Source organism: Mercenaria mercenaria, chromosome 13 (assembly GCF_021730395.1).
Source record: "Mercenaria mercenaria strain notata chromosome 13, MADL_Memer_1, whole genome shotgun sequence".
Classification (NCBI taxonomy): domain Eukaryota; kingdom Metazoa; phylum Mollusca; class Bivalvia; order Venerida; family Veneridae; genus Mercenaria; species Mercenaria mercenaria.
Genome location: NC_069373.1, coordinates 7,062,590 through 7,087,249, shown reverse-complemented (window position 1 = coordinate 7,087,249; position 24,660 = coordinate 7,062,590). Strand labels below are relative to the sequence as shown.

At 35.5% G+C, this 24,660-nt stretch overlaps 1 protein-coding gene across 14 annotated transcripts in view; it reads left to right on the top strand.

Moving 5' to 3' along the window:
- Positions 1–24,660, top strand: part of LOC123530547 (uncharacterized) — a 139,220-nt gene that overhangs the window by 10,289 nt on the left and 104,271 nt on the right. For 13 of the 14 annotated variants that reach the window (XM_053521068.1, XM_053521067.1, XM_053521066.1 and 10 more), the window contains 8 exons: positions 6,004–6,204; positions 8,743–8,808; positions 12,221–12,348; positions 16,797–16,915; positions 17,902–18,162; positions 18,685–18,868; positions 23,344–23,415; positions 23,943–24,135. In XM_053521068.1, the coding sequence (XP_053377043.1) occupies positions 6,027–6,204; positions 8,743–8,808; positions 12,221–12,348; positions 16,797–16,915; positions 17,902–18,162; positions 18,685–18,868; positions 23,344–23,415; positions 23,943–24,135 (1,201 nt within the window). In that variant the 5' untranslated portion in view covers positions 6,004–6,026. The remainder of the gene's footprint in view (positions 1–6,003; positions 6,205–8,742; positions 8,809–12,220; positions 12,349–16,796; positions 16,916–17,901; positions 18,163–18,684; positions 18,869–23,343; positions 23,416–23,942; positions 24,136–24,660) is intronic. The other variant, XM_053521063.1, reaches the window with a different exon arrangement.

The window sequence follows — 24,660 nt, the reverse complement described above, 5'->3', positions numbered from 1 at the left end:
ATTATACAAAAAAAATCAGATGAGCATCAGCACCCGCAAGGCGGTGCTCTTGTTTCTTTACAAATGGCATTCATTTTTAAAGGGGGACAACTTTTTCAGAATATTTTCAGTACGGGACAGTACGGCAGAACATGTAATGGTCAGGTAAAATATTGGTAACGATGTTGTTCGTTTATAAAATATTTCTGTGTTTTGGTGATATACTCCTAAACCTTAAGAAATTTTGAAATACAATTATAAATTATTTTAAAATAAAATCATGGTGTAAAATACCTGATGGAAAAAAAGGGGACTTGTGAAGAACAAACTCAGGTACTAAATTTTTAATTGTGTAATTTTCTTCAAATACTGCAGTATATTATGAGTATTTTTACTGTATATAGAACCAAATACAGTGACATTTTAATACTTCTGCTGCATTAATTTTTACATTAATTCATTTTGGCATGCAGTTTATCATGTTTTTTACACAGTAGTTAGGGTTTAAAATATTTGTAAAATGTATATTCAGTGTGGAGGTGTGTGCCCATTTTAAAATATTCTAATCTATAGTCAATGTTTGAACAGATCTTCAGTGATTTAACAGTGACCGCAACAGTCTTTACAACATTGTCTCTTGGACTAACAAGGATTTTAGACTGTGTTTGTGTTCATACCAACTGTAAATAGTAACGGAATATGTTGCTGTTTATTTTTTATGAAAGATATGCATAATTACCTGTGCTAAAACAATATGAACTTCAAGACATAATATGTCATAAGATAATACTTTGGGTAATGTTCTAAGATTTTCAAACTGGCAAGCATCCTTTAGTTACCAACACTATCATATTTATAACTCCATTTTCTTTAATAGGATGTATTATGTTGCGGCAGTGTCTGTCCTGACTTCTGCCCCAATATCCGGCATGTTTAGCTCAGTAGGGAGAGCGCAAATCTACAAATTCCTGGGCTGTATGCAAGGCATAATGTTCTCAACAACATTAAAATTTTGTGGAAAGACAGTGTGTCTGAAATTATACATTCTCTACCTGTGTAATTAGGATCTGCAGATGTAAGTTTGATACTTGGATCATTTGTAACAGAGTTATGGCCCTTCCACTTTGTAATGTGTGAAGTTTCTTGGCTTAAATTTTTTTACAACAATGTAATAAGGATTAAGAGATCAATTCACAATTTGGTTTCCATCAATGTATTTTAGGAAAGTTCTTGCCTAATTTTGTATGTTTTTCTCATTTCTTCCCACCATTGATGAAATATATGTGTATTTTGAATTGACTTTGCAATGGTATACTTGTACGAATTTTACCGGAGGGGATTCTACGATTTCTTACATGTATATTAGTATATAATTGTATATGTAAGTAGGCGCTGGAACTGAGGCAAAATCATGATTACGTCTGTGTATAGTCTGTAACATTGATCAATATTTGAGCAGACAAAATGCTTTATGACCAAGACTAATGAAGTACATGAATAACAAAATATTACACTATTGTTGTCATCACAGGTGCTAAGTAATCAATATGGAAGAATAACTATGAAGCATGGAAGTAGTCAACAAACAGATGTGTGGTCAATAAGGGCAACATTTTCCCTCTAGGGTAATCCAGCTGTGTGTCATAAATATCTGAACATTTCCATAAATCTTTTCCAGTTTGAAACAGAGTTTAATATGCAATTGTAATATGGGATCACCTGTTGCACAGGGCAGGCGGCAGTCACAGGAGTTGGCCGCTCTTCAGTTTTATCTAGTGTTCATCACACTTTCTTGCATACCAGACTGGGATTTCTAGTGATTTCACCGGTGCTGGAAAACTCCATCTTACACCCCAAGGTGTAAGATGACTCTCGTGCTGTAAATGACGTATAACGAACTTCTTATGTACAGAAGATGTGTGTAGTAATAATAATGTTTTACGTAAAACAGGATAAAAATCAAATATTCTGATAGTTTCTCTTTGTTCCTTTTAACATATTTCTCGATTCAAAAAACGTCATTTTAGGGAAATAACATAACGTTTCACTGCAGATGATAAAACAAAACCGGAACTATTACGTTGTTTTCGTCTTTGTAACGTCATGACGTACATCCTATTTACAGACGTAAAGTTCCCGTGCTTTGTTGATATGCTGCTATAAGAAAAAAGTGCTATAAGAAAATTATTTGCTTGAATTTAGTTTTTACTATTATATGAAGAATATGGTATGCAAGAAAAAGATTCTATCACTGGCTGTAGGTGCAGATGGCAATATCCGGCTTTCGGGTAACTGTTTACGCGGTAACTCGGCAGGAGCCTTGTTACCGCCTAAACAGTTACCCTCGAGACCGGAAATTCCCATCTGCACCTACAACCAGTGAAAGAATCTTATATGGTGAGAATGCTTTTGGGCATAATATCCTGGCCAAGTTTGATACGTCTGCAACTTCAAGCAGGATCCTCCCAAGTCTCAGAAGTTACAGACCTTGAAATTGAAATTGACAGTAATACTACACTCTCTATAATTTGAGAAATTTTCTGAAAATGAATAGTGTTTATCAGCATATGTAGGTGAGAGATTGTCCAAGTGACTGGAGTTTTGGCCCATGAATTAGTCGGAATTGAGAAAATTGATAACTGTACAGCTCAGATAAGTATTTTAAAAGACGAAAGTAATTTGCTGTGATGGAGTTTGGCACTCTTGTTGAATTATGTATAAATATTTAGTAAAAGATTAATAAAGAAAGGGTCAGTAACCACTTTAAGGTGACTGCCTTGTGGTCATATTGCATTTCTTTTTTTTTTTTTTTTATTTGGATTTAGCATCGCACCGTCACATGATAGATCATATGGCGACTTTCCAGCTTTAATGGTTGAGGAAGACTTCAGGTGCCCCTCCATGCATTATTTCATCACGAGCGGGCACCTGGGTAGAACCATCGACCTTCTTTATGCATTTCTTCATAGCAGGAATTAGGCATTTACATAAACATTGATGAAATATCACTTAAAGACTACCAGCCATTTCAAATTGTGCTTCTTCAAATTATGAGTTTTCTACACATGATATTAGTTAATATATTGATCGGCACCGGATAAAATATGGTGTAGAACACACTTGTAACATTAACATTCATTAGTGTTTGAAATTATTTTTTGTCCAATGGCGTTGCAGTACTTCTCAAATTTTTTGAGAAATTTATTTTAGTAAATCAGCATTAACTTGCAGTCGTTTATTAATCAGGTTAGTCGTGTGTATAGAAGGGACAAGGGGTGTGTTATCTGGCGTCATCCGGAGACAAAAAATAATTTCAAACACTAAGTAGGTTAGTGTTTATTAATGTGCATTTACAGAACTTAAGGTAGTTGTGCATATCTGGATCGAAATTTTTTCTACAATGTAGAATTTGATTAAACTCTGGTTTTTCAAAACTTCAGAATATACCAAGAAAATTGAGCAAATAAAAAAGATAGGGTCTTGTGCTTAATTTTTTTGCTAGACTGATTTGAAAAATTTGGGCCTCACGCAGTTTTTCATAATGTGTCTATGGGAAAATCATAGCTTTCATAACATTTTCGCGAATAGATTTTTTTCTACAATGTAGATTTTAATGAAACTTCTCACAGTTGTGAATAAACATGAGGCGAAATAAAATGAGATTTAGGGGTTACTATTTCAAATACATTAAAGTCAGAATCTCATATAAATGAAAGTGTTAAAAAGGCTAACAAAAGAATTGGACTTATCAAGAGATGTTTTACATGTTATACACCCGAGAAAATTAGAACTTTATATACTACCATGATACGACCGGTATTAGAGTACGGTTCACCTATATGGTCACCTCATCTAAAAAAAAGATATAAATCATCTAGAGTCAGCTCAACATCGGTGCCTTAGACTTGCTAATGACACGATTACTTTACCTAGCTTAGAGCAGAGAAGAAATACCGGTAACCAGGATTTATGTGAAACTTATAAGTTGACTCATAAGCTTTATAAAACAGATAGTGAAAAATTCTTTACATTAAGTCAGAATGTCCAAGCTAGAGGGCATGATCAGAAACTTGAAAAGAAACATACAAGAACTGATGTTAGGAAATACTTTTTTGCTAATCGTGTTATTGACCCATGGAATAAGTTACCTCAAAGCATCATCTCAGCGCCATCCTTGAGCAGTTTTAAGAAGAAATTGAGATCCACACCTGATGGCGAAGTGGATAATCCGGAAAAGTAAAGAAAAGTAAAGTAATAGGTCCGTGTGCTTATTTTTGAGATATTTGACCATGATTAAAGTGAGCCGCACCTTTCACGCTAATTTTAAGACATTATTTTGAATTATTTAACATGTCAGATGTTTTAATATTATATTTTAACTTTAGAAAGATAGTAACAGAGCGGCTGTAATAAATTAAGTTGACAGGTTGCCATTACTACATAAAATTATTTTCATTTCCGTATGCCGAATCCAGGCTTTGTAAATACACATTAATAAACACTAACCTATACATGAAGAGTAATTAACTTAAAGTTGACAATACTACTTGATACATAATATGAGCCGTGCCATGAGAAAACCAACATAGTGGGTGTGCGACCAGCATGAATCCAGACCAGCCTGCGCATCCGCGCAGTCTGGTCAGGATCCATGCTGTTCGCTAACAGTTTCTCCAATTCCAATAGGCTTTAAAAGCGAACAGCATGGAGCCTGACCAGACTGCGCGGATGCGCAGGCTGGTCTGGATCCATGCTGGTCGCACACCCACTATGTTGGTTTTCCCATGGCACGGCTCATTATATACTTTTCCTACGTTAATGATGGAGTAAGGTCTTCTTATTTACAGTAAAGAATAAAAAGTTTTCACACGGGTTATTTACGGTTGAAAATTGGTTCTTGTCTTAAGTAAACCTATGATTTAAATTTTCAGTGTGGCAAAACAGGGTTACTATATGTCTTTAAGTCATGTGATAATAGAAAAATAAATATAGTCTTTAAAATATTATATAAGGAAAGATTATACTTTTGCATGATCAAATAGCTTAAAAGCTTAAGTTATGGCATAATAAATCGATAGAGGTTAAGCAGGTTGCCAATACAAGTTACAACACCTACAATATGTCCTTGGATTTATAATGCTTAACGGATGCACCATTTTAACACTTAACCCGCTAAAATTCTATAATGAATTTGTCCGTCTTTCAGTTTGGTCAGTACCATGAACTGTTAAAAGGGATGCTTACCAAACAGATACTGACTAAATAGCGAACAGTACACATCTTGATAGGACTGCTAATCATGATCTACACGGGTCGCAAAGGCAGAATCAGTCCTGTCCAGCACAATAAGGGTTAACGTGGGTTAAATGTTACATAAATCAGCTTGTTGTATGTTTTAATTAAGTCAGTGTAACATTCTTTATAATTTTTTCTTAATTCATGATGAAAAAATGTTATAAGAACATACATTTGTGGAACAATTATTTGTAACATCTAACATTTTCACTAGGAATCAATAGTGCGGTCTGTGGTAACTGAACTTCAAATGAACATGTCTGGTTTGGTCCATAGTGTAGACCACATACTGATGCATGGTTCACAAACTATAGTTAAGAGTCCAGTGAAGAGACTGAGACAGTAATACTTCCCTTTATGGATGGTGATTGTTGTGTGGAGGTTGGTTGAGGGGCACCAGTAATTTGTGTCAGTGGATTTGGTTGAAAGTTCTCGTTACGTCCTGTTATTGATACATTGATTGACAGTACTTTAGTATGGAGTGAGGGGTACCAATAATATATATTAGTGGATTAGGTTGAAAATTCTGTGTGTATAGCAGCTTCAGCAGTGTCCTTTAAAATGGCACAGACTAAACTTATACACATATTCAATTTTGATAGGTTTGGTGTTGAGTTTGATTATGGTAACATTCAAACAATCTCTTGAAAAATTCTTCTTTTGAATCCTAACTTAAGGCATAGAAAATCCTCAGACCTGTATATGAATTAGTTTTGTTTCATCTTTCAGAACTCAGTGAAAAGTCTGACACAATGGGGACTGGAGCCTCCCACGAGGGGGAGGAGCTTGTTGATGATCATTATGTGACTCAGTCTCAGACTGGGCCAGCATCTGGGCCTCACTCACCACGTCAAAGAACAGACAGACGTCAGGTCAGCTCTAGGTCAAGCATGAAGCAGTCGTCAAGGACCAGCATGTCGAGAAATGTTGGTAAGTGGTTCTTCTTGACATTTCTTAGAATGTTTTGATTGAAAGGGATAGTCTAAACAAAGGCAGTGAAACACAGCTCACTCAAGCACCTGGTCTCACTCAGGCAATTCATGTGGTTTCAGTCTATTTTCTTATATTTTCTTTATGTGAATTCTAATATGATTGTTTCTGTTAAAACATGCTTACACTTAACGACGTCGTGTTAACGTACTATGATGTCAATGTCTTTGTTGCGACCAAGAAAAAGCGCTTCTATATTTTTCTTCTATTTTTGATGAAGGGCATATTAGAATAAAAAAATTGTGTTTTACTTAAATTAATACACTCAAAATCGGTTATACGTCAGCAGAATAGTTCACTCAGGCTACGCCCTCGTGAAATTATGCAGCAGACGTATAACCTCTTTTTGTGTATTAATTAAAACACAGTTTTTCTATACATTATTTCTTAAGTCAAGCTTAGGTGCTAGAATTGTCCACACCTTCAACTGTCAGAGCTATAGCCAGAAATACAAAATGTTCACACATTATGAAAATTGTATGATATTCTCCCTGATTACTGCAGTGTTAGCTGATATATTTGAGCTGATAATGAGATTATTTATTGATAAAAAGTTAAAGAAAATATTTTTTTAGCGGATAAAAGCAATTATTAAAATGTTATAACATTGAGAGAAAAAACTAATATGAAATTATGCAAGACTGTAAGCACACACTCTTGAAGAATACAATGTTAAAAGTTTTTTAATCAAAATTTGTTCGCATGAAATTTAGGATATCATGATTACTTGTTGTGGCTTATTTGTTAAGCCTAATATTAATCATTTGAAAACAACCAGCTAATAACTTACATATTTGTAGCTTGGGTTATTCTGCAATAAATCAACCTTGATCTATATGCTGCATGCACACTGTGTTTTGGCAAATGCTGCTGTGTAACATGCAGTTGTAATTTACGTTTGATGGAAATACTCCTACATTATTTGAAGTATTACAACAAATGCAAAAGCCAGGGAGGGGAGAACAACATGTTGAACACAGGGGTGGTTAAAGACTATTTATTATTTGATCTACTGGTTTCGGTCTACTAAGACCTTCATCAGATTATTTGAAGTAAGTCATGTTAGAATCAAAATAATAAGTATCTAAATATCGGCCTCGTCCCCCAGCCGAGGATTTCCCCCACAGCCAAGGATTTCCCCTACCGCAGTCGAAATTCCCCTTCGTCCAAAATTCCCCCCTCCAAAATCGTAAACAAAGCAATGGAGATTACTCCCAGCGATTTTCCCGACTGAATATCGGACCCGTTCACAATTGCAGACGGTCTTTCACAATTTTCAGTGGGTGTGAAAACCTTAGAAATAGTAGAAAAATGTTAGAAGAGCGTTCAGTGGACCTGAGGTTCCGGTTTTGACCAGCGAAAATCGATAAAAACTCGTATCTGACCCGCACATAATATGCCGTGGGCGTCTGCTTGTCTCGCGGTAATACTCTTTGATGCGTAACGAGTTCGAAAGCTCTGCCCCTTGTCAATCAAAATCCCAGTGATACTGTTTGTCGACACCAGCGTATGACAGTAGGCGGAGCGTCGTATGTTAATTAGCTACTGACAGATGTCAATCACGCCACGCGCGGACTGACACATGGTTATCATCAGTATGTAATATAGATGATTGATAAACAATGCAGCGTCAGATTATCGTGTTTGTACCTCTTGTTAATTAGCGGTAACAGCTTATGCTGTATTGTGTAATATGTGTTGTTAATTTAAAGTAATTATTTTATGTGCTTGATTCGATTAAATAAGCCGGTCGGCCGTTACGCAAATTTATTATCTTTGCCGAGGTATTTTGCTAGAGCAAAATAAAATATAAATGATTTAAGTAATCAGATATTATAAGTATGGAATAGTTCTGGTGAAAAGATGAAACTTTATCAAGAATTTTTAATGTTTGCTTTCGTTTTTTTCATATTTGTCACACGTTTTCGCGATCGTGATTTTCGGACTTTTTTATCCTTTCTTACAAGATTTTCTAGTGCAATTGAAATAAAAAACCAACAAAAGTATGCATTTACTAATAATATGATGACTCTTGCAAAAGCAACTCTTATTTTAAAGCATTTTTGTGAATAAAAGCATGTGATCTTTAAATATTCAGTGATTTGAGCATTTCAACTCTCCCCACCCACCTTGTTACAATGATAAGTGAACATTAGTGCAAGTCCATCTATTGCTAAGTGACAGTGTGTATAGTTGCTAAAGGTTGCAAGAATATGTAATAAAAACAGTTTAAAGTGTTTATTATGCATAATTGTAAATTCCCCCCTGAGTGAAAAAATCCCCCAAAACTGCTTGTCGCGCGCTATTTTCTTCCCCCAATGACAGGCTGGGGCCTCTTCCCCCAGTCGTAAAAAAAAACCCTGAAATATCACGAAGGCCAAAGGCTCTCGTGATATTCATATGCATCAGAACTCCAAACAAGGGTTATTCTATGATAAACCAAACAACATTCTACTATGTTTGTCTGTTTGCTGGTAGTTTATCCACGTCAAACGGAGGCTGCCACAACAGGTGATGATACATGCTTTCCTTGTAAGCCTGCAAGTAAGTCTGTTTAATGTGACCATGCATTGGCTGTGGAGGTTCTTGTGTGACTGTGTGTTGGTTGTGGAGTGAATGTGTGTTGTTGTAGAGATTCTGGTGTAACTCAGTTGGTGTTGGCTCAGAAAGTTCTTTTGTGGTTGTGGAGATTCTGGTATGGCTGGTTGTGTGTTAGTTGTGCAGGGTCTTGTGTGACTGTGTTGGTAATGTGGAGATTTTGGTGTGACTGAAGGTGGTTGATACCAACCTTACTTGTGCATGATGCATGTTAGGTTCTTTCAGAAAAATATTCTGCAGAGTTAAAGGACTTGTTTTTGTTTTACTATACTATATACGTAGAGTCTATGTTCATACAGTCCACATAATTATGCAATCTTGTGTGCATCAAATTGCAATGTACTGTGTCAGTGTGTGCGCGTGTGTGAGGGGGGTGTACATTCATCACCTTCAGTAATAGCTCTAGTTTAGGTGAAGATTGACTGTTTTAGAAGTGTTTGTTCTGCTGTGAGAAAAATTCAGGTTTATTTTGATAATAGACTTATTGAAAGTGAACCTCTAGAACATACATGCCAGAATTGTAGTCCATATGTCAGCATTGTGTTTTATGTAAAGAAAACACGATTATAGAATAAAAGACAATAAACAGTACACTTGTACACTTAACAATGACCTTAAAGAACTGATCGCCTCTTCATTAATCATTTATATATAGTGCATTTATAATAATTGATTACAGTAAATTAAATGCTTATGTAGAAGTTAATTTGATAATAAGAAATCAATGCTTCCAAGCATTAATAGTATACATTTAGACACAATGTTTTAGGGAAATAAATGATGCTATAAGATCTATATGTTTTGTATTTTCTCTAAAACATGTTTTTAATAATCTTGTGAAATGTAACAATAGTATTGATTTAATTCATTCAGAGAAGGATCAGTTTAAGTTATGATAAAATGTGAATAAACTGTCTAAAGGAAATTCTGAATGTGAAAAATGGAAATTTATATAAAGCCTAATAGTTCAGAGAGAGTAAAGTTTCGTGGACGAGACACTGTTACTAAAACAGTTAAAGAATGGATTAAGTTAAAAAATAAAATAGGTATCATTATTTTTAATATTTCATGGTGTAGGAGGTACCTGGCTATTGTCTGATGGCAGGATTTAACTGATGAGAAATATCTTAACCTTAAGCCTGCTGGCGGCAAGTCATTATGCCTTTGCGACCATTGCAGACCAAAATTAACCTGCACGGACATGCAGGCTGATCAAGGACTGCTCTGTCCACTATTCAGTCAGTAAACTTTCAGTGGACACCCCTTTGAATAATAAGTGGTACTGGCCAAATTGAATGATGTACCAGTCCATTTAGAAATATATCTGGTTAAAGACTAGTTGAGATAGAGTAAAACATGGATCACTCAAAGATACAATGAGGTTAGCAAAATGCTCAAGTTACCAGAGGTTTTGTACTATCCAAACATGAGAATGTAAGGAAAATTACTGAGGATCACATGATATCCTTGAGTGAGCCATGTTGCTCCAAGCCTTTGATGCTCACTTTCTCCTGTAAAAGTACTTTTCTTAGAGGGACTTACCCATACATTTTAGGTGAAAAATAATTTCTCTCATAAAATCCATAAAAAGTGAGTACAGTATGGTGGCTGATTTCTGCCATTTGGGTGTATGTGTCGTCGAGGCAAAATGTCGATGTAAGGAATTTATGAAAGGTCGAGATAATGCTTATTTGTCGTATGTTCGCCTTTCGACACTCGAGGCGAATACACGAAGTAACGGAACATTGAAGGCAAAATAACGAAATTTCAGAGGTAAACACACAAACATTTATATTAATCACTTTTCATGTCGGCGGATATTAAAACTTTGTGTTGTCGCCCTTCTTTTGTCGTGTCTTCGAGTATTCGCCTCAAAAGGCGAACACGCAACAGTTGAGCTGTTTTCGAACCTTCGTTACTATGACCCGCCGACACAAATACACGACAAATGTTTCGTGTAGGATCTGCCTTAATACAGTAATGTACAGTAATGCAGCAAAACCATGCACAATGGCGCAAAATAGGCCGTAATGTATATATAAATTAAATACCAGAACTGAAATACTTGAAGAGTGACATGTTCTACTGCATATGAAACATTTTCTATCATAAATTTAGAAGATTTTTTGTATAAATGGTAAAACACATTATCTAGATAGCATTCAAAGCTCAGGTTGGCATAATGTAAGACTGATAGAAGCTTAATGTATGTACAAATTTAAACCAGTGATAAAATATTTATGTGTATAATTAGTGTTTTAGGGTCGAAGACACGAAAACACAAAAGGTTGAAAACTGCTTATTTGTCGTGTGTTCGACTTTCGAGGCAAATACATGAAGACAACACAGTTTTAATACCTGCAGACAGGAAAAATGAAAGATACAAAAGTTTGTGTGTTCGCCCTTGAATTTTGGTTATTTCGCCTTCAGTGTTTCGTGTCGTCGTGTGTTCGCCTCGAAAGTCGAAAGGAGAACACACGACATATCAACAGTTTTCAATCTTTTTTGTTTTGGTGTCTTCGACATTTCAACCCACTGACACGAACAAATAAGCATTATTTCGACCTTTCGTGTTTTCGTTACTTCGACATTTCGCCTCGCCGACATGAACACACGAAATGGCACATATCAGCCACCATAGTACTGTGAAAGTGACCAGTTGCACAAACTTATTGGCATAAGATTTTAGCAAGATGTTCGTATAAATAACCAAATGTGTTGTGCAGAAGTTAGTAAACTAATGCAAGGCTTTTTTGGAATAATGCAGAAACTTTGCATTTTTATATCTAACCATTATTTTCACCCTTTTTTCATTTTTCAGTGTCATATATACATTCTTTGCCAAGCTTGGTTGAAAAAGTTCACCCAAACTGTGGGCGAGTAGCTTTAAGGCTTGGTTGTTTTAAATGACAAGTTGTTTCCAAACATTATATTATTTTATTTGTGTGGCAAAACTTGGTTATTCATAGGTGAAGTAAACATATGCATTACGAGTTAATATCATGATTACAAGGAAACTTACTTATTATTATTGTTATTGGAAAATAATCAGTTTACTTAGTGCATTTATTTGGTTGTTCAAAGAAAATAAAACACATGTACTTTATGGTGTGGTGTACTTAAATGTTTGATAACTTGAAAAAACAATTGATTGTCTTCTTACTTAACCCTTTTCCTGCTAAATTTCTATAATGAACTTGTCCATCTTTCAGTTTGGACAGTACCATTGACTGTTAAAAGGGGTGCTTGTCAAAAAGATACTGACAGAATGGCAGTCTGATCATGATCTGCACTGGTCGCAAAGGCAGAATCAGTCGTGCCCAGCATGGCAAGGGTTAACTTTATCTTCTGCTTTCAGAGGGTATGGAAGAGCCAATTATTGGAGTAACAAAAAATGGATTCACAGTGGCTGACCTTGCTATAATGGAAGGACAGGCTGTAATCTTTGTCTGGCAGGAGCATGCTGACCCAGTGGATATTGTTCAGGTTTGTATTATATGTTACATGTATATAATATTAAAAAATGGATCATGGTTAAGGCTTGAAACTCTATAATTGAGTCAACTGAGGAAGCACAGTTCTGACCTGAGCAGGATATTGGCCTCTGACTCTCAGTTTCAGTTAGGGCTGTCATTGATTGGGTCTTAGGCGTATCGACGATACCGATATATCAGAAGACAAATATCGACGATACATCGATATATTGCTTATTAAGTTAGATTAAAGACCTATTTGTTCATATAATACTATATACCTTCCTGTAAATGCTATTAAGTTTTATTGCCTACTTTCCATATTTCTGTTTGATTGTGTTGTATTTGTATTTATGAAATAAAAGAAATACATAAAAATTAATAACATCTATCATTTTTATTTTGCCTTCACTCCTTTTTTGCATTCATCCAAATTTACAACTTTGTGAACTTAAGTTGTTTTTTAGGGTCTGAGTGTTTATTTGGGTAGTTTTTTCTCCCTGTAAAATATCGATTTTTGAAAATGGGAATAGATAATCGATCGACCCAAAAAAAATCGTTGATACATCGATATCGTTTCTGTCGATGACATCCCTAGTTTCAGTTGTCAAACAGTCGCTGGAAAGTTACCTTGAGGACTGTATATCGGTACCATAATCACTGGAAAGTTACCTTGAGGACTGTATATCGGTACCATAATCACTGGAAAGTTACCTTGAGGACCCTATATCCGTACCATAATCACTGGAAAGTTACCTTGAGGACCCTATATCGGTACCATAATCACTGGAAAGTTACCTTGAGGACCGTATATCGGTACCATAATCACTGGAAAGTTACCTTGAGGACCGTATATCAGTACCATAATCACTGGAAAGTTACCTTGAGGACCGTATATCAGTACCATAATCACTGGAAAGTTACCTTGAGGACCGTATATCAGTACCATAATCACTGGAAAGTTACCTTGAGGACCGTATATCAGTACCATAATCACTGGAAAGTTACCTTGAGGACCGTATATCAGTACCATAATCACTGGAAAGTTACCTTGAGGACCGTATATCAGTACCATAATCTCTGAAAAGTTACCTTGAGGACCGTATATCAGTACCATAATTGTGTGTGCAGCAGGAGATGTAACATTAACAGGTGTCACTGCGGTAATCTACTGGCACTGATGATAAACCCGAACAGAAAATGAGGTTTTTAACCTGTAACTTTTTTATTTCTGCAATTTGTAATCAATGGTTGGTATCAAAATAAAGCTTAACATTTGCTGAAAACTTTACATAATTCAAATTTATATTTAGTTAGCAAACTCACACGAAGTGAGGCCCTGAAAGGGGTTAGTAAAATGGGGACTGTAAGCAGGTTGACTGATGATAAATTCAAACACTTTGTCATTTACAAAATTTTCTTCGTAGTATTATATTGAAACTTTCCCCAAAAAGCTGCAACAATCATTCCTGATCAAGTAATGAAAAGTGACCCAATGTCAGGCCTTCATGTGGCGACAGTGAGCATGGGCAAAAAACACCCTCTTCCCCCGTAATTTTGGATAAATATTTTTTATACAGATAAATGTAAGTCATTTATTTATACAGAATATTTACCAGTTTTGTTGTTATTTACACCAGTTGATGTTGTAAATGGAAACTATTAGATAGTGTATTCAATTTTATAAATAACCAATTGCAATCAAATATTTCCAAGGTGGTTGACTTTATCATCTGTCCGGGTTTATCATCAGTACCAGTACAGGTATCACGGTGGTAACATCTACAGCTATCACAGTGTAACATTGTCAGGTATTACAGTGTAACATATACAGGTTTTACAGTGGTAATATATACAGGTGTTACAGTGTAACAGTTCCAGGTATTACAGTGTAACATACACAGGTTTTACAGTGGTAATATATACAGGTGTTACTATGTAACAGTAATAGTGGCACAGTGGTATCATAATTATGGAAGTATTAAAGTGTGACATGTACATTGTCATAGTGGTAACATATACATGTTTTACAGTGGTAATACATACAGATATTACAGGGTAACAGTTATAGTGTCACAGGGTTAAAACATTGTTAGTTTGTAACATCTATGGGTTTTGGAAATAGAAATAAGTATTGTCTAAGTTGGAAACTATTGAATACTAGATGACTGACTTCAAGATTTCATTTTGTGTAGTTGTAAGATACTTGCATCTTGCAATCATTAGATTTTATTACACCAGAAAATGCAGAAAAGCTGAAGGTCTATCTGCACCAGAATTCAAAGTTAAAACACCTGAACTGAGAAATTGTTGCAATATAAACTGCTTGAGAATCAGGCAAATAAATTCAGTAAATGAAACCTCCTTCATATAGACATACTCCCTCATTAATATATATATTTTTTAACTTCAGAAAGTACTGTGTAAACTATTTGATGTAATATAACAAAAGTTTATCTGTATTCCTAAAATGTCTACTTTAATACCTTCTAGTTATGTTCCTAACTGCATGCAGGCACAGACTTTTTCATGATTTGAAAATCATGATTCATGGTCATGGAGGCCAGTCTTTTTTAATCAAGTTTTTTTTTCTAAATATGATCTTGTCTACAGTATTTTGTCATTTGCTAATCTTGGAGATCTGTGCATAAAACTTGAAGGCCTATGTGTATATATTTGTTTACCAGTTACTGGTTGAGATAATTATTGTTTTACAACAAAATCAAATATATACAGTAACCATGTAATACTGTCTTAAGTAAATAATTAATGATATTGATCCAGGTAGGGTATAGGAGAATGTAGTTCCTATAACAGTAGGAACTATTTGCAAACACATTCCTGATTTGTGGAGTAGAAATACTTTAAACCTCTTACTGCAATCATATCTACCTTAAAAGACTAAAGTATGCCTATCAGTAATTGGTATATCATGATAAAATTGAATTTGTTTTATCCTTATAAAATGAAATTTATTTGCTTTATGTAAATTAGAATAAATACAATGAATTCTCATTCAAAATTATTGTTTGTAGGGTATATTGAATTTAATTAACTTTTCTTTTTTGAAACATATAGAATATTTGATGGATAGTGGTAGGGAAAAAAACCCACTTAATTTTGCATTTTGATATTGAAATAAACAGAGTAATTCCTGTCAAGAGAAAATATAATTTTTTTTGTTCTTATATCTATCTGCTTGGGTGTTTCTATCATACAGTAGATAATAAATGAATTTTAAAGAAACATATGATGTTTTGATAAATAAATCTAATGATAACTGTATTAAATTTCTTGTTCCACTGTTGAGGAAAAGTATAACAGTTTATACCACCATTGAATATATAATGAAAATATATTGTCTGTTTCTATGTAATTAATAGTTTTGACTGTACAAAGTATAAATAGCTACCCATGTTGGCATGCTTGCATAAACACACTAAATAGCTGATCTTTATTTCGTGTAAGATTGAGAAACTTCACGCACCTGCACCGGGACCCATTTTAAATACCTGTAACTTACATTTTCATTGACCAATATTGTTAGCCCTGAAAAAAAAAGAGTGGGATTGGGGTAATGTTTGATGCAAGAAAAATATTTTCATTCAAACACTGTAAAATCAGCTCAAAAATGAAACCCCAACTGTAGTGGTGGTGTATGACCTAAGTTTAAATGACAAATATTTGATGACGAAAAAGCTACCTTAGTGTCAAGCATCATCAATGAAGTTTACAAACATAGAAAAAGATGGAGATCTGTTTGAATCTGCCATTGTGCAGCTACTATCTTTTTTCACACAATTTCCCTATTTTAGTGTCTGTATACCTATTACCAGTGTTGGCATTAACATTTGGATTCCTCACATATGACCAAGGTTTAAATGTTTTATGAATTATGCCCTCTGTTTACTAGGAGTTTCAGGCATTTGAGTTCTTATATCTGTCTGCTTGGATGGATTTTTCGTGCATTTGCACTCTATTTCTGTCATTATTATATGGATTTGATTCAAACAAATAGATTTTTATTATAACTCAGTCATTTATGACTTCAAACAATTTTTGTTATTTTTTCCCTCTTTATGCAGCAACATTTACTATTCAGCACGGCAATTTGAGTGAAGTATCTCTTGTTATAATTTCTTGACAATACTTAATGAATAATATAAATATAAAATAATAGTATGTTACTGATACCAAACACAATTACTGTATTTAATGAATAATATATGAAATAACAGTGTGTTACTAATACCAAACACACTTACAAACATTGTCGGTATGCATCTAGATGGTTTGTATCTGGGACTTATTTTTGACCAATTATAGTCCATAATTATGCAAACAGTTCTGTATAAATATGAAATACCGGTAATTGTTGTTTTTGTGAAAGAAAGAAGCTGTTTAAGCTTTAGCAGAGGTTTACTTACTTCAACTGTATATCAAATATTCTATATTTTACAGGTGATACATGATGGTGACAAACTAAGGCCTGTGATTGGTGGATTCAGTGGTAGCTATAGCAACACAAAGGGGCAGTATGAACAACAGTTTAACCTGGAGGGAGAATACAAATTTGCTTTGTAAGTCAACCTTTACACAGAATTAATGGGTATTCAAGTGCCTTCTGCCTGTATCCACAATGGTCACAAAGTTTTCTGTTTGATTTATATTTGAGCCGTGCCATGAGAAAACCAACATAGTGGCTTTGCGACCAACATGGATCCAGACCAGCTTGCGCATCTGCGCAGTCTGGTCAGGATCCATGCTGTTCACTTTCAATGCCTATTGTAATTAGAGAAACTGTTAGCGAACAGCATGGATCCTGACCAGACTGTGCGGATGCGCAGGCTGGTCTGGATCCATGCTGGTCACAAAGCCACTATGTTTGTTTTCCCATGGCGTGGCTCATTTGATGATATAAAGTATGTCCATCTCCCCCTTAGAAGAAGAGGGGGTATGTTGGTTTGCCCATAGTCTATTGGTGTGTCAAACTGTTGGTTGGTAGACACTTTGGTTTCCAATAAAAAAAACTAGAGAACAATTTGGCCTATAGTATTCAAACATAATAAGTTGATTACCTGCTGTCAGTAGATGGCCCCTCTCATTTTAGGGGCAAGTAAGTCAAAGGTAAAGGTCTCAGATTTGTAACTGGAGAATGCTTTAGACTAGGACTGTCAAACCACAAAGCATGATTGTCTGTGGTCAGTACAGGACCCCTATTTTTGTTCAGTAGGTAAAAGGTTAAGGTCATAATGACTAGGACTGGCAAACTTCATATTATGGTTGCATATAGTGTATATATGACCCTATTGTTTTAAGGTTAAAGGTCAAGGTCACAGTAGCATTTAGACTATAATGCTTTTATGATGTGTAGGTTGAGATCACATATGCCTTCAGCCAAAAGTGTATTTGAGACTGAAAATTGCACATCTAGTTAGATCTAGCAGGCCCGCCAGTTGATTTTAGAACATTTAAAGTTTGATGAGAGCTAATAAAGAAAACATTTTAGTGACAGCCTTTTCAGCAAAGTAAAATTAAACATAATACAATCATGTTTGTATTTCAGGTCTGGTGTAAGATGCACCCCGCTTATGATCACTGTCAGACGGAGGGTTGACCTTGTGACAGAAGTCACTGATGATGGTTTCACCCCTGACATCATTTACATAGATCAAGGTCATAGTATCAAATGGCAGTGGAAGGGTTGTTCAAGCCCTCATTCAGTACAGGAAGTGAAATATGACATGAGCAAAGCTTGTTTTAAACGTGATGCTGATTCGTCAGGAAATGTAAAAACTGTGTCTGGTAGTTACAGACATACTTTCCCGTAAGTTTATGAATGTGCTTAATTGATGATTTAGAACATATATTAATGTAATACTTTGTCAGATATTTGAATTCAAAATACTTTCTGAATTTCTGTAATATTAGTGAAGGTAAATGTAAATTTTATTTACTGTCGCTTTGTGAAACAATGAACATAAGCTCTGTAGAGCTTTTGAGTGACCCTATTTCAAGAACAGTTAAAACCAATTATACCTTACCCCCAGCAATTTGCTGGTACCCATTTACAGCTGGGTCGACTGAGGCAATTATGATAAATTGCCTTGCCCAATGACACACTGCAATGGGAGTAGCCAGGAATCGAACCTGAGGCCTTCACCTCCATAGGAAAGTGTCTTAGCCCTTTCGACCAATGCGTCCACACAGTAGCCAAACCAAAAAGGTGTGAACATTTGCATGAAAACATGATTTATGAAATATTATCGGTATCTTTTTTTCCTATGTACTTTAAGTAAAGACAATGTGATTATACATTTTCCTTAATAAATCTTGAAATCTCTTTCAGACGTCCAGGATTATATTACTTCATGACAGAAAGTGTGGAACTCGGCAAACAGCATTACTGTGTAGTACATGTGCGTGAGACCCAGAGGGAGTATCGTGTAGAAATCATGGATCGCTCGTACCAGCCTATGATCCTGTTGATAGAAGAAGGGGACAGGGTATGGTGGAGCTGGGATAAATTGAAGGTGAATAATTTTTTCTAATTAAACATGTCATGCCAAACTCAGTCTTATAGTCAAATCACTTGTCTTAGATAATGTCACAAAATTAGATTTTTGTCATATGATATTATATTTTTCCATTTCCATTTTACTAGCAGTGTCTTGTGCATAACATGACTGAAGTTTCTATCAGTAGAAAGGTGTGATTATTCTAAATATGTGAAAGCTACAAAATCTACAAAAATCCCTTACTGTTATTTTTTGTTAGCTCACCTGTCACATAGTGACAAGTAGAGCTTTAGTGATCACCCTTTGTCCGTCGTCTGTCGTCAGTCCGTGCGTCAACAATTTCTTGTCTGCACGATAGCAGCTTCATTTATGATTTTATTTTAACCAAACTTGCACACAACTTGTATCACCATAAGATCACGATTTCTTTCTTGAACTGGCCAGATCCCAGTATAGGTTCCAGAGTTATGGCCCCTGAAAGGGCCAAAATTAGCTATTTTGACCATGTCTGCACAATAGCAGCTTTATTTATGATTTGATTTTTACCAAACTTGCACACAACTTGTATCACCATAAGATCTTGGTTCCTTTCTTGAACTGGCCAGATTCCATTATGGGTTCCAGAGTTATGGCCCCTGAAAGGGCCAGAATTACCTATTTTGACTTTGTCTGCACAATAGCAGCTTCATTTATGATTTGAATTTAATCAAACTTGCACAAAACTTGTGTCACCATAAGATCTGGGTTCCTTTCTTGAACCGGCCAGATCCCATAATGGGTTCCAGAGTTATGGCCCCTGAAAGGGCCAAAATTAGCTATTTTGACCTTGTCTGCACAATAGCAACTTCATTTATGATTTGATTTTAACCAAACTTGCACACAATTTGTATCACCACAAGATCTTGCTTCCTTTCTTGAACTGGCCAGATTCCATCATGGGTTCCAGAGTTATGGCCCCTTAAAGGTCCAAAATTGGCTATTTTGGCTTTTGCAGCCATATAGAGACTCATTTATGGTTTTATTTGATACAAACTTCCAAAATATCTTCAACAACAATAAATCTTGGATTCCATGACAAATCAGATCCAATCATAGGTTCCAGAGTTATTTTATATCTGATTACCTCCCCTGATTGTAATCAAATGGATTTATATCAGTAAGTACTTATAGGACTTATTTGAAATTTCATTATTGTTATTAGTTGGACTGAGACAATCAGGGTAGATAACTATGGACTGATTTTATGTCGAATTACCTCCCTTTATTTCAAATTAAAATGGGTATATCTCTGTAACTAATGAAGATACTGATCTGAAATTTCATTTATGTCAACAGATTTATTTGGCAGATCCTTCTTTTGTTCACTTTCAATATTTTTTTTAGCTCACCTGTCACAAAGTGACAAGGTGAGCTTTTGTGATCGCGCGGTGTCCGTCGTCCGTGTGTGCGTGCGTCCGTCCGTAAACTTTTGCTTATGACCACTCTAGAGGTCACATTTTTCATGGGATCTTTATGAAAATTGGTCAGAATATTCATCTTGATGATATCTAGGTCAAGTTCGAAACTGGGTCACGTGCCATCAAAAACTAGGTCAGTAGGTCTAAAAATAGAAAAACCTTATGACCTCTCTAGAGGCCATATATTTCACAAGATCTTCATGAAACTTGGTCAGAATGTTTACCTTGATGATATCTAGGTCAAGTTCGAAACTGGGTCACGTGCCTTCAAAAACTTGGTCAGTAGGTCTAAAAATAGAAAAACCTTGTGACCTCTCTAGAGGCCATATATTTCACAAGATCTTCATGAAAATTGGTCAGAATGTTCACCTTGATAATATCTAGGTCAAGTTCGAAACTGGGTCACGTGCCTTCAAAAACTAGGTCAGTAAGTCAAATAATAGAAAAACCTTGTGACCTCTCTAGAGGCCATATTTTTCATGGGATCTGTATGGAAGTTGGTCTGAATGTTCATCTTGATGATATCTAGGTCAAGTTCGAAACTGGGTCATGTGCGGTCAAAAACTAGGTCAGTAGGTCTAAAAATAGAAAAACCTTGTGACCTCTCTAGAGGCCATATATTTCATGAGATCTTCATGAAAATTAGTCAGAATGTTCACCTTGATGATATCTAGATCAAGTTCGAAAGTGGGTCACGTGCGGTCAAAAACTAGGTCAGTAGGTTAAATAATAGAAAAACCTTGTGACCTCTTTAGAGGCCATATTTTTCATGGGATCTGTATGAAAATTGGTCTGAATGTTCATCTTGATGATATCTAGGTTAAATTTGAAAGTGGGTCACGTGCCATCAAAAACTAGGTCAGTAGGTCAAATAATAGAAAAACCTTTTGACCTCTCTAAAGGACATATTTTTCATGGGATCTGTATGAAAATTGGTTTGAATGTTCATCTTGATGATATCTAGGTCAAGTTCAAAACAGGGTCATGTGCGGTCAAAAACTAGGTCATTAGGTCTAAAAATAGAAAAACCTTGTGACCTCTCTAGAGACCATACTTGTGACTGGATCTCCATAAAAATTGGTCAGAATGTTCACCTTGATGATATCTAGGTCAAGTTTGAAACTGGGTCACGTGCCTTAAAAAACTAGGTCAGTAGGTCAAATAATAAAAAAACCTTGTGACCTCTCTAGAGGCCATACTTTTCATGGGATCTGTATGAAAGTTGGTCTGAATGTTCATCTTGATGATATCTAGGTCAGGTTTGAAACTGGGTCAACTGCGGTCAAAAACTAGGTCAGTAGGTCTAAAATTATTAAAATCTTTTGACCTCTCTAGAGACCATATTTTTCAATGGATCTTCATGAAAATTGGTCAGAATTTTTATCTTGATAATATCTAGGTCAAGTTCAAAACTGGGTCACATGAGCTCAAAAACTAGGTCACTATGTCAAATAATAGAAAAAACGACGTCATACTCAAAACTGGGTCATGTGGAAAGAGGTGAGCGATTCAGGACCATCATGGTCCTCTTGTTTTAATTACTTCCCTTTTACGTTACTATAAATAGCTTATTTTTAGTAACTTTTTTATTATTGGCCATAGGGAAAAACCGTGACCACTTTTCTGTGGTACAACATGGATGGTACCTCCAATTTTTAGGTGTATTTTGACATATCTATACCTTGTAAGAACTTTTTTTTTCTTTTTGGTTAAATTTCTTCCCTTTGTTGTTCCTGTCCTTTGGACTTAGATATTTTTTCTGGGCCTAGTTGTTCGAAACTTTAACAGGCGGTTAAGCTAACGGTTGATTAACTTCTAGGGTTATTTTTGGACATTTTAGAAGACAAATGTATGGCTTAAGAATAATGAACACTGAAAAATCTTTACAATAAAATCAAAACACAGTACTAGTGTTTCCCACCAAGAATAGTATTTGTACCCCCCAACAACAAAGTTGTAAGGGGGGGTATACTGGTTTCAGGTTGTCTGTCTGTCCGTCCGTCTGTCTGTCCGTAGACACAATCTGTCCGTAGACACAATCTTGTGTGCACCATCTCTCCTCATCCCCTTGACACAATTTAATGAAACTTCACACAAGTGATCAGTAACAACAGTAGTTGTGCATGGGGCATGTTAGGTTCTTTCAGAAAAAAAAACTTGCGGAGTTATGGGACTTTGTTTTTTGTTACTATACTATATACATAGACACAATCTTGTGCGCACCATCTCTCCTCATCCACTTGACACAATTTAATGAAACTTCACACAAGTGATCAGTAACAACAGTAGTTGTGCATGGGGCATGTTAGTTTCTTTCAGAAAAAAAATTGCAGAGTTATGGGACTTTGTTTTTTGTTACTATACTATATACAGAGACACAATCTTGTGCGCACCATCTCTCCTCATCCCCTTGACACAATTTAATGAAACTTCACACAAGTGATCAGTAACAATAGTAGTTGTGCATGGGGCATGTTAGGTTCTTTCAACAACAAAAATTGCAGAGTTATGGGACTTTGTTTCTTGTTAACATACTATGTACATACAGTCTGCATATGCAGTCTTGTGCGCGCCTAATCTTCCGAACCCTTGCACACAATTTAATGAAACTTCACACAAGTGATCAGTACCAACCCTAGTTGTGCATGGTGCATGTTACGTTCTTTTAGATAAATATTCTGCATAGTTATTTTTTGTTACTATACTGTATACATATAGTCTATATACATACAGTCCACATAATTATGCAATCTTGTGTGCATCAAATTGCAATGTACTGTGTTAGTGCATGCGGGGGGGTACATTCATCACCTTTAGTGATAGCTCTAGCTTGAATCAAAATTTAACTGGCGGTTAGTTTAACAGCTGCTGGTTAAAGTTTCGAACAACTGGGCCCTGAGGACCTTCTTGTCCTCAAGTGCAGTGATAACAGGTGAGCGATATAGGGCCATCATGGCCCTCTTGTTGTGGTTTTCTTCTCCGGTGTTACGTGCCTCAAGATACCTAGTGAAAGAATTATTTTTGGTATTTCAGTGTAAGAAACATCACAGTGTGTATCAGATTGAGGCCCCGAGTGTGGATCATAGCGATGATGATCCATATGTGGTAAGTTGCAACAGAAAGTTTTAGTTTTCCTACTTGAACTTATCCTTGGCTTAAACAGATCTTTTCATTTTTCAGTTTTAGGTGAGTGGTTGAAAACTAAAGCTGCTGTTTACTTGTTTAGCATCATGAAAAGTAGAATATGTCAGATATAGTACAAAAGCCACCCTCATCACACACACACACCTTCCACTGATACAAAATTCCTCCAGCTCAATTTGTCCGAAGCAGACGGAAGTGCCATTTAGGTTTTATGTTAAAAGTTAAGAAAATATAGCAATTGGAAAAAAAAACATTGATTTTTATGCAAAATGAATTGAATTTAAGGGTATGTTTGAAAACAAAATGAGTGGGAGATTTTGTCCACCTTGATAAAATTGAACAGATGGGAATTTTGTCTGTGATGGATTTTCTCTGTATTTTGATGTTTCATAATTCCTTCGAATCTGAACTATCATGATTTTATTCAACAACAGAAACTTCGAGATATTTTATCTTAAAATAATGTCTACAAAATCACAATATTTCAGCCTGTGAAAGATGGATTCAGATGGACCACACCCAGCAAACAAGGTTTAATGTCATATGAGTTTTTCAAGGCCGGCGTATATTATTTCTCGGACCAGAACTTCCAGGAGGCAGCGGAGTATATTGGAACTATCATTGTAAAACCTAAACAGAAAGAACACTTTATTGAATTAACTGAGAATGGATTTAATCCAGGTATTGATATTAGATAAGGTTTGATCAAACAGATTATGTTTATTCTAGGAATTAATTAAGTTTTACTGTTCAAACACACAAACTCTAGTGTCAGTTAGACTGTGATATATTACAATCGAGATTTTTAGCTCGACTATTCGAAGAATAGTCTAGCTATTCTACTCACCCTGGCGTCGGCGTCACACCTTGGTTAAGTTTTTGCATGCAAGTACATAAAGCCATCAGTGAAAGGCATATAGCTTTGAAACTTATTTCTTCTTTTTCTAGGTCAATTACCAACCTCTCTGGGTCAAGTCCCATAACTCAGACATGTATTTTGAGCAAATTATGCCCCCTTTTGGACTTAGAAAATTTTGGTTAAAGTTTTACATGCAAGTTACTATCTCCAAAACTAATGCAGATATTGATTTGAAACTTCACATGTGTCTTCGGGGTTATAAAACTAGTTGATAGCAGCAAGTCCCATAACTCTGACTTTCATTTTGGCCAAATTATGCCCCCTTTTGGACTTTGAAAATTCTGGTT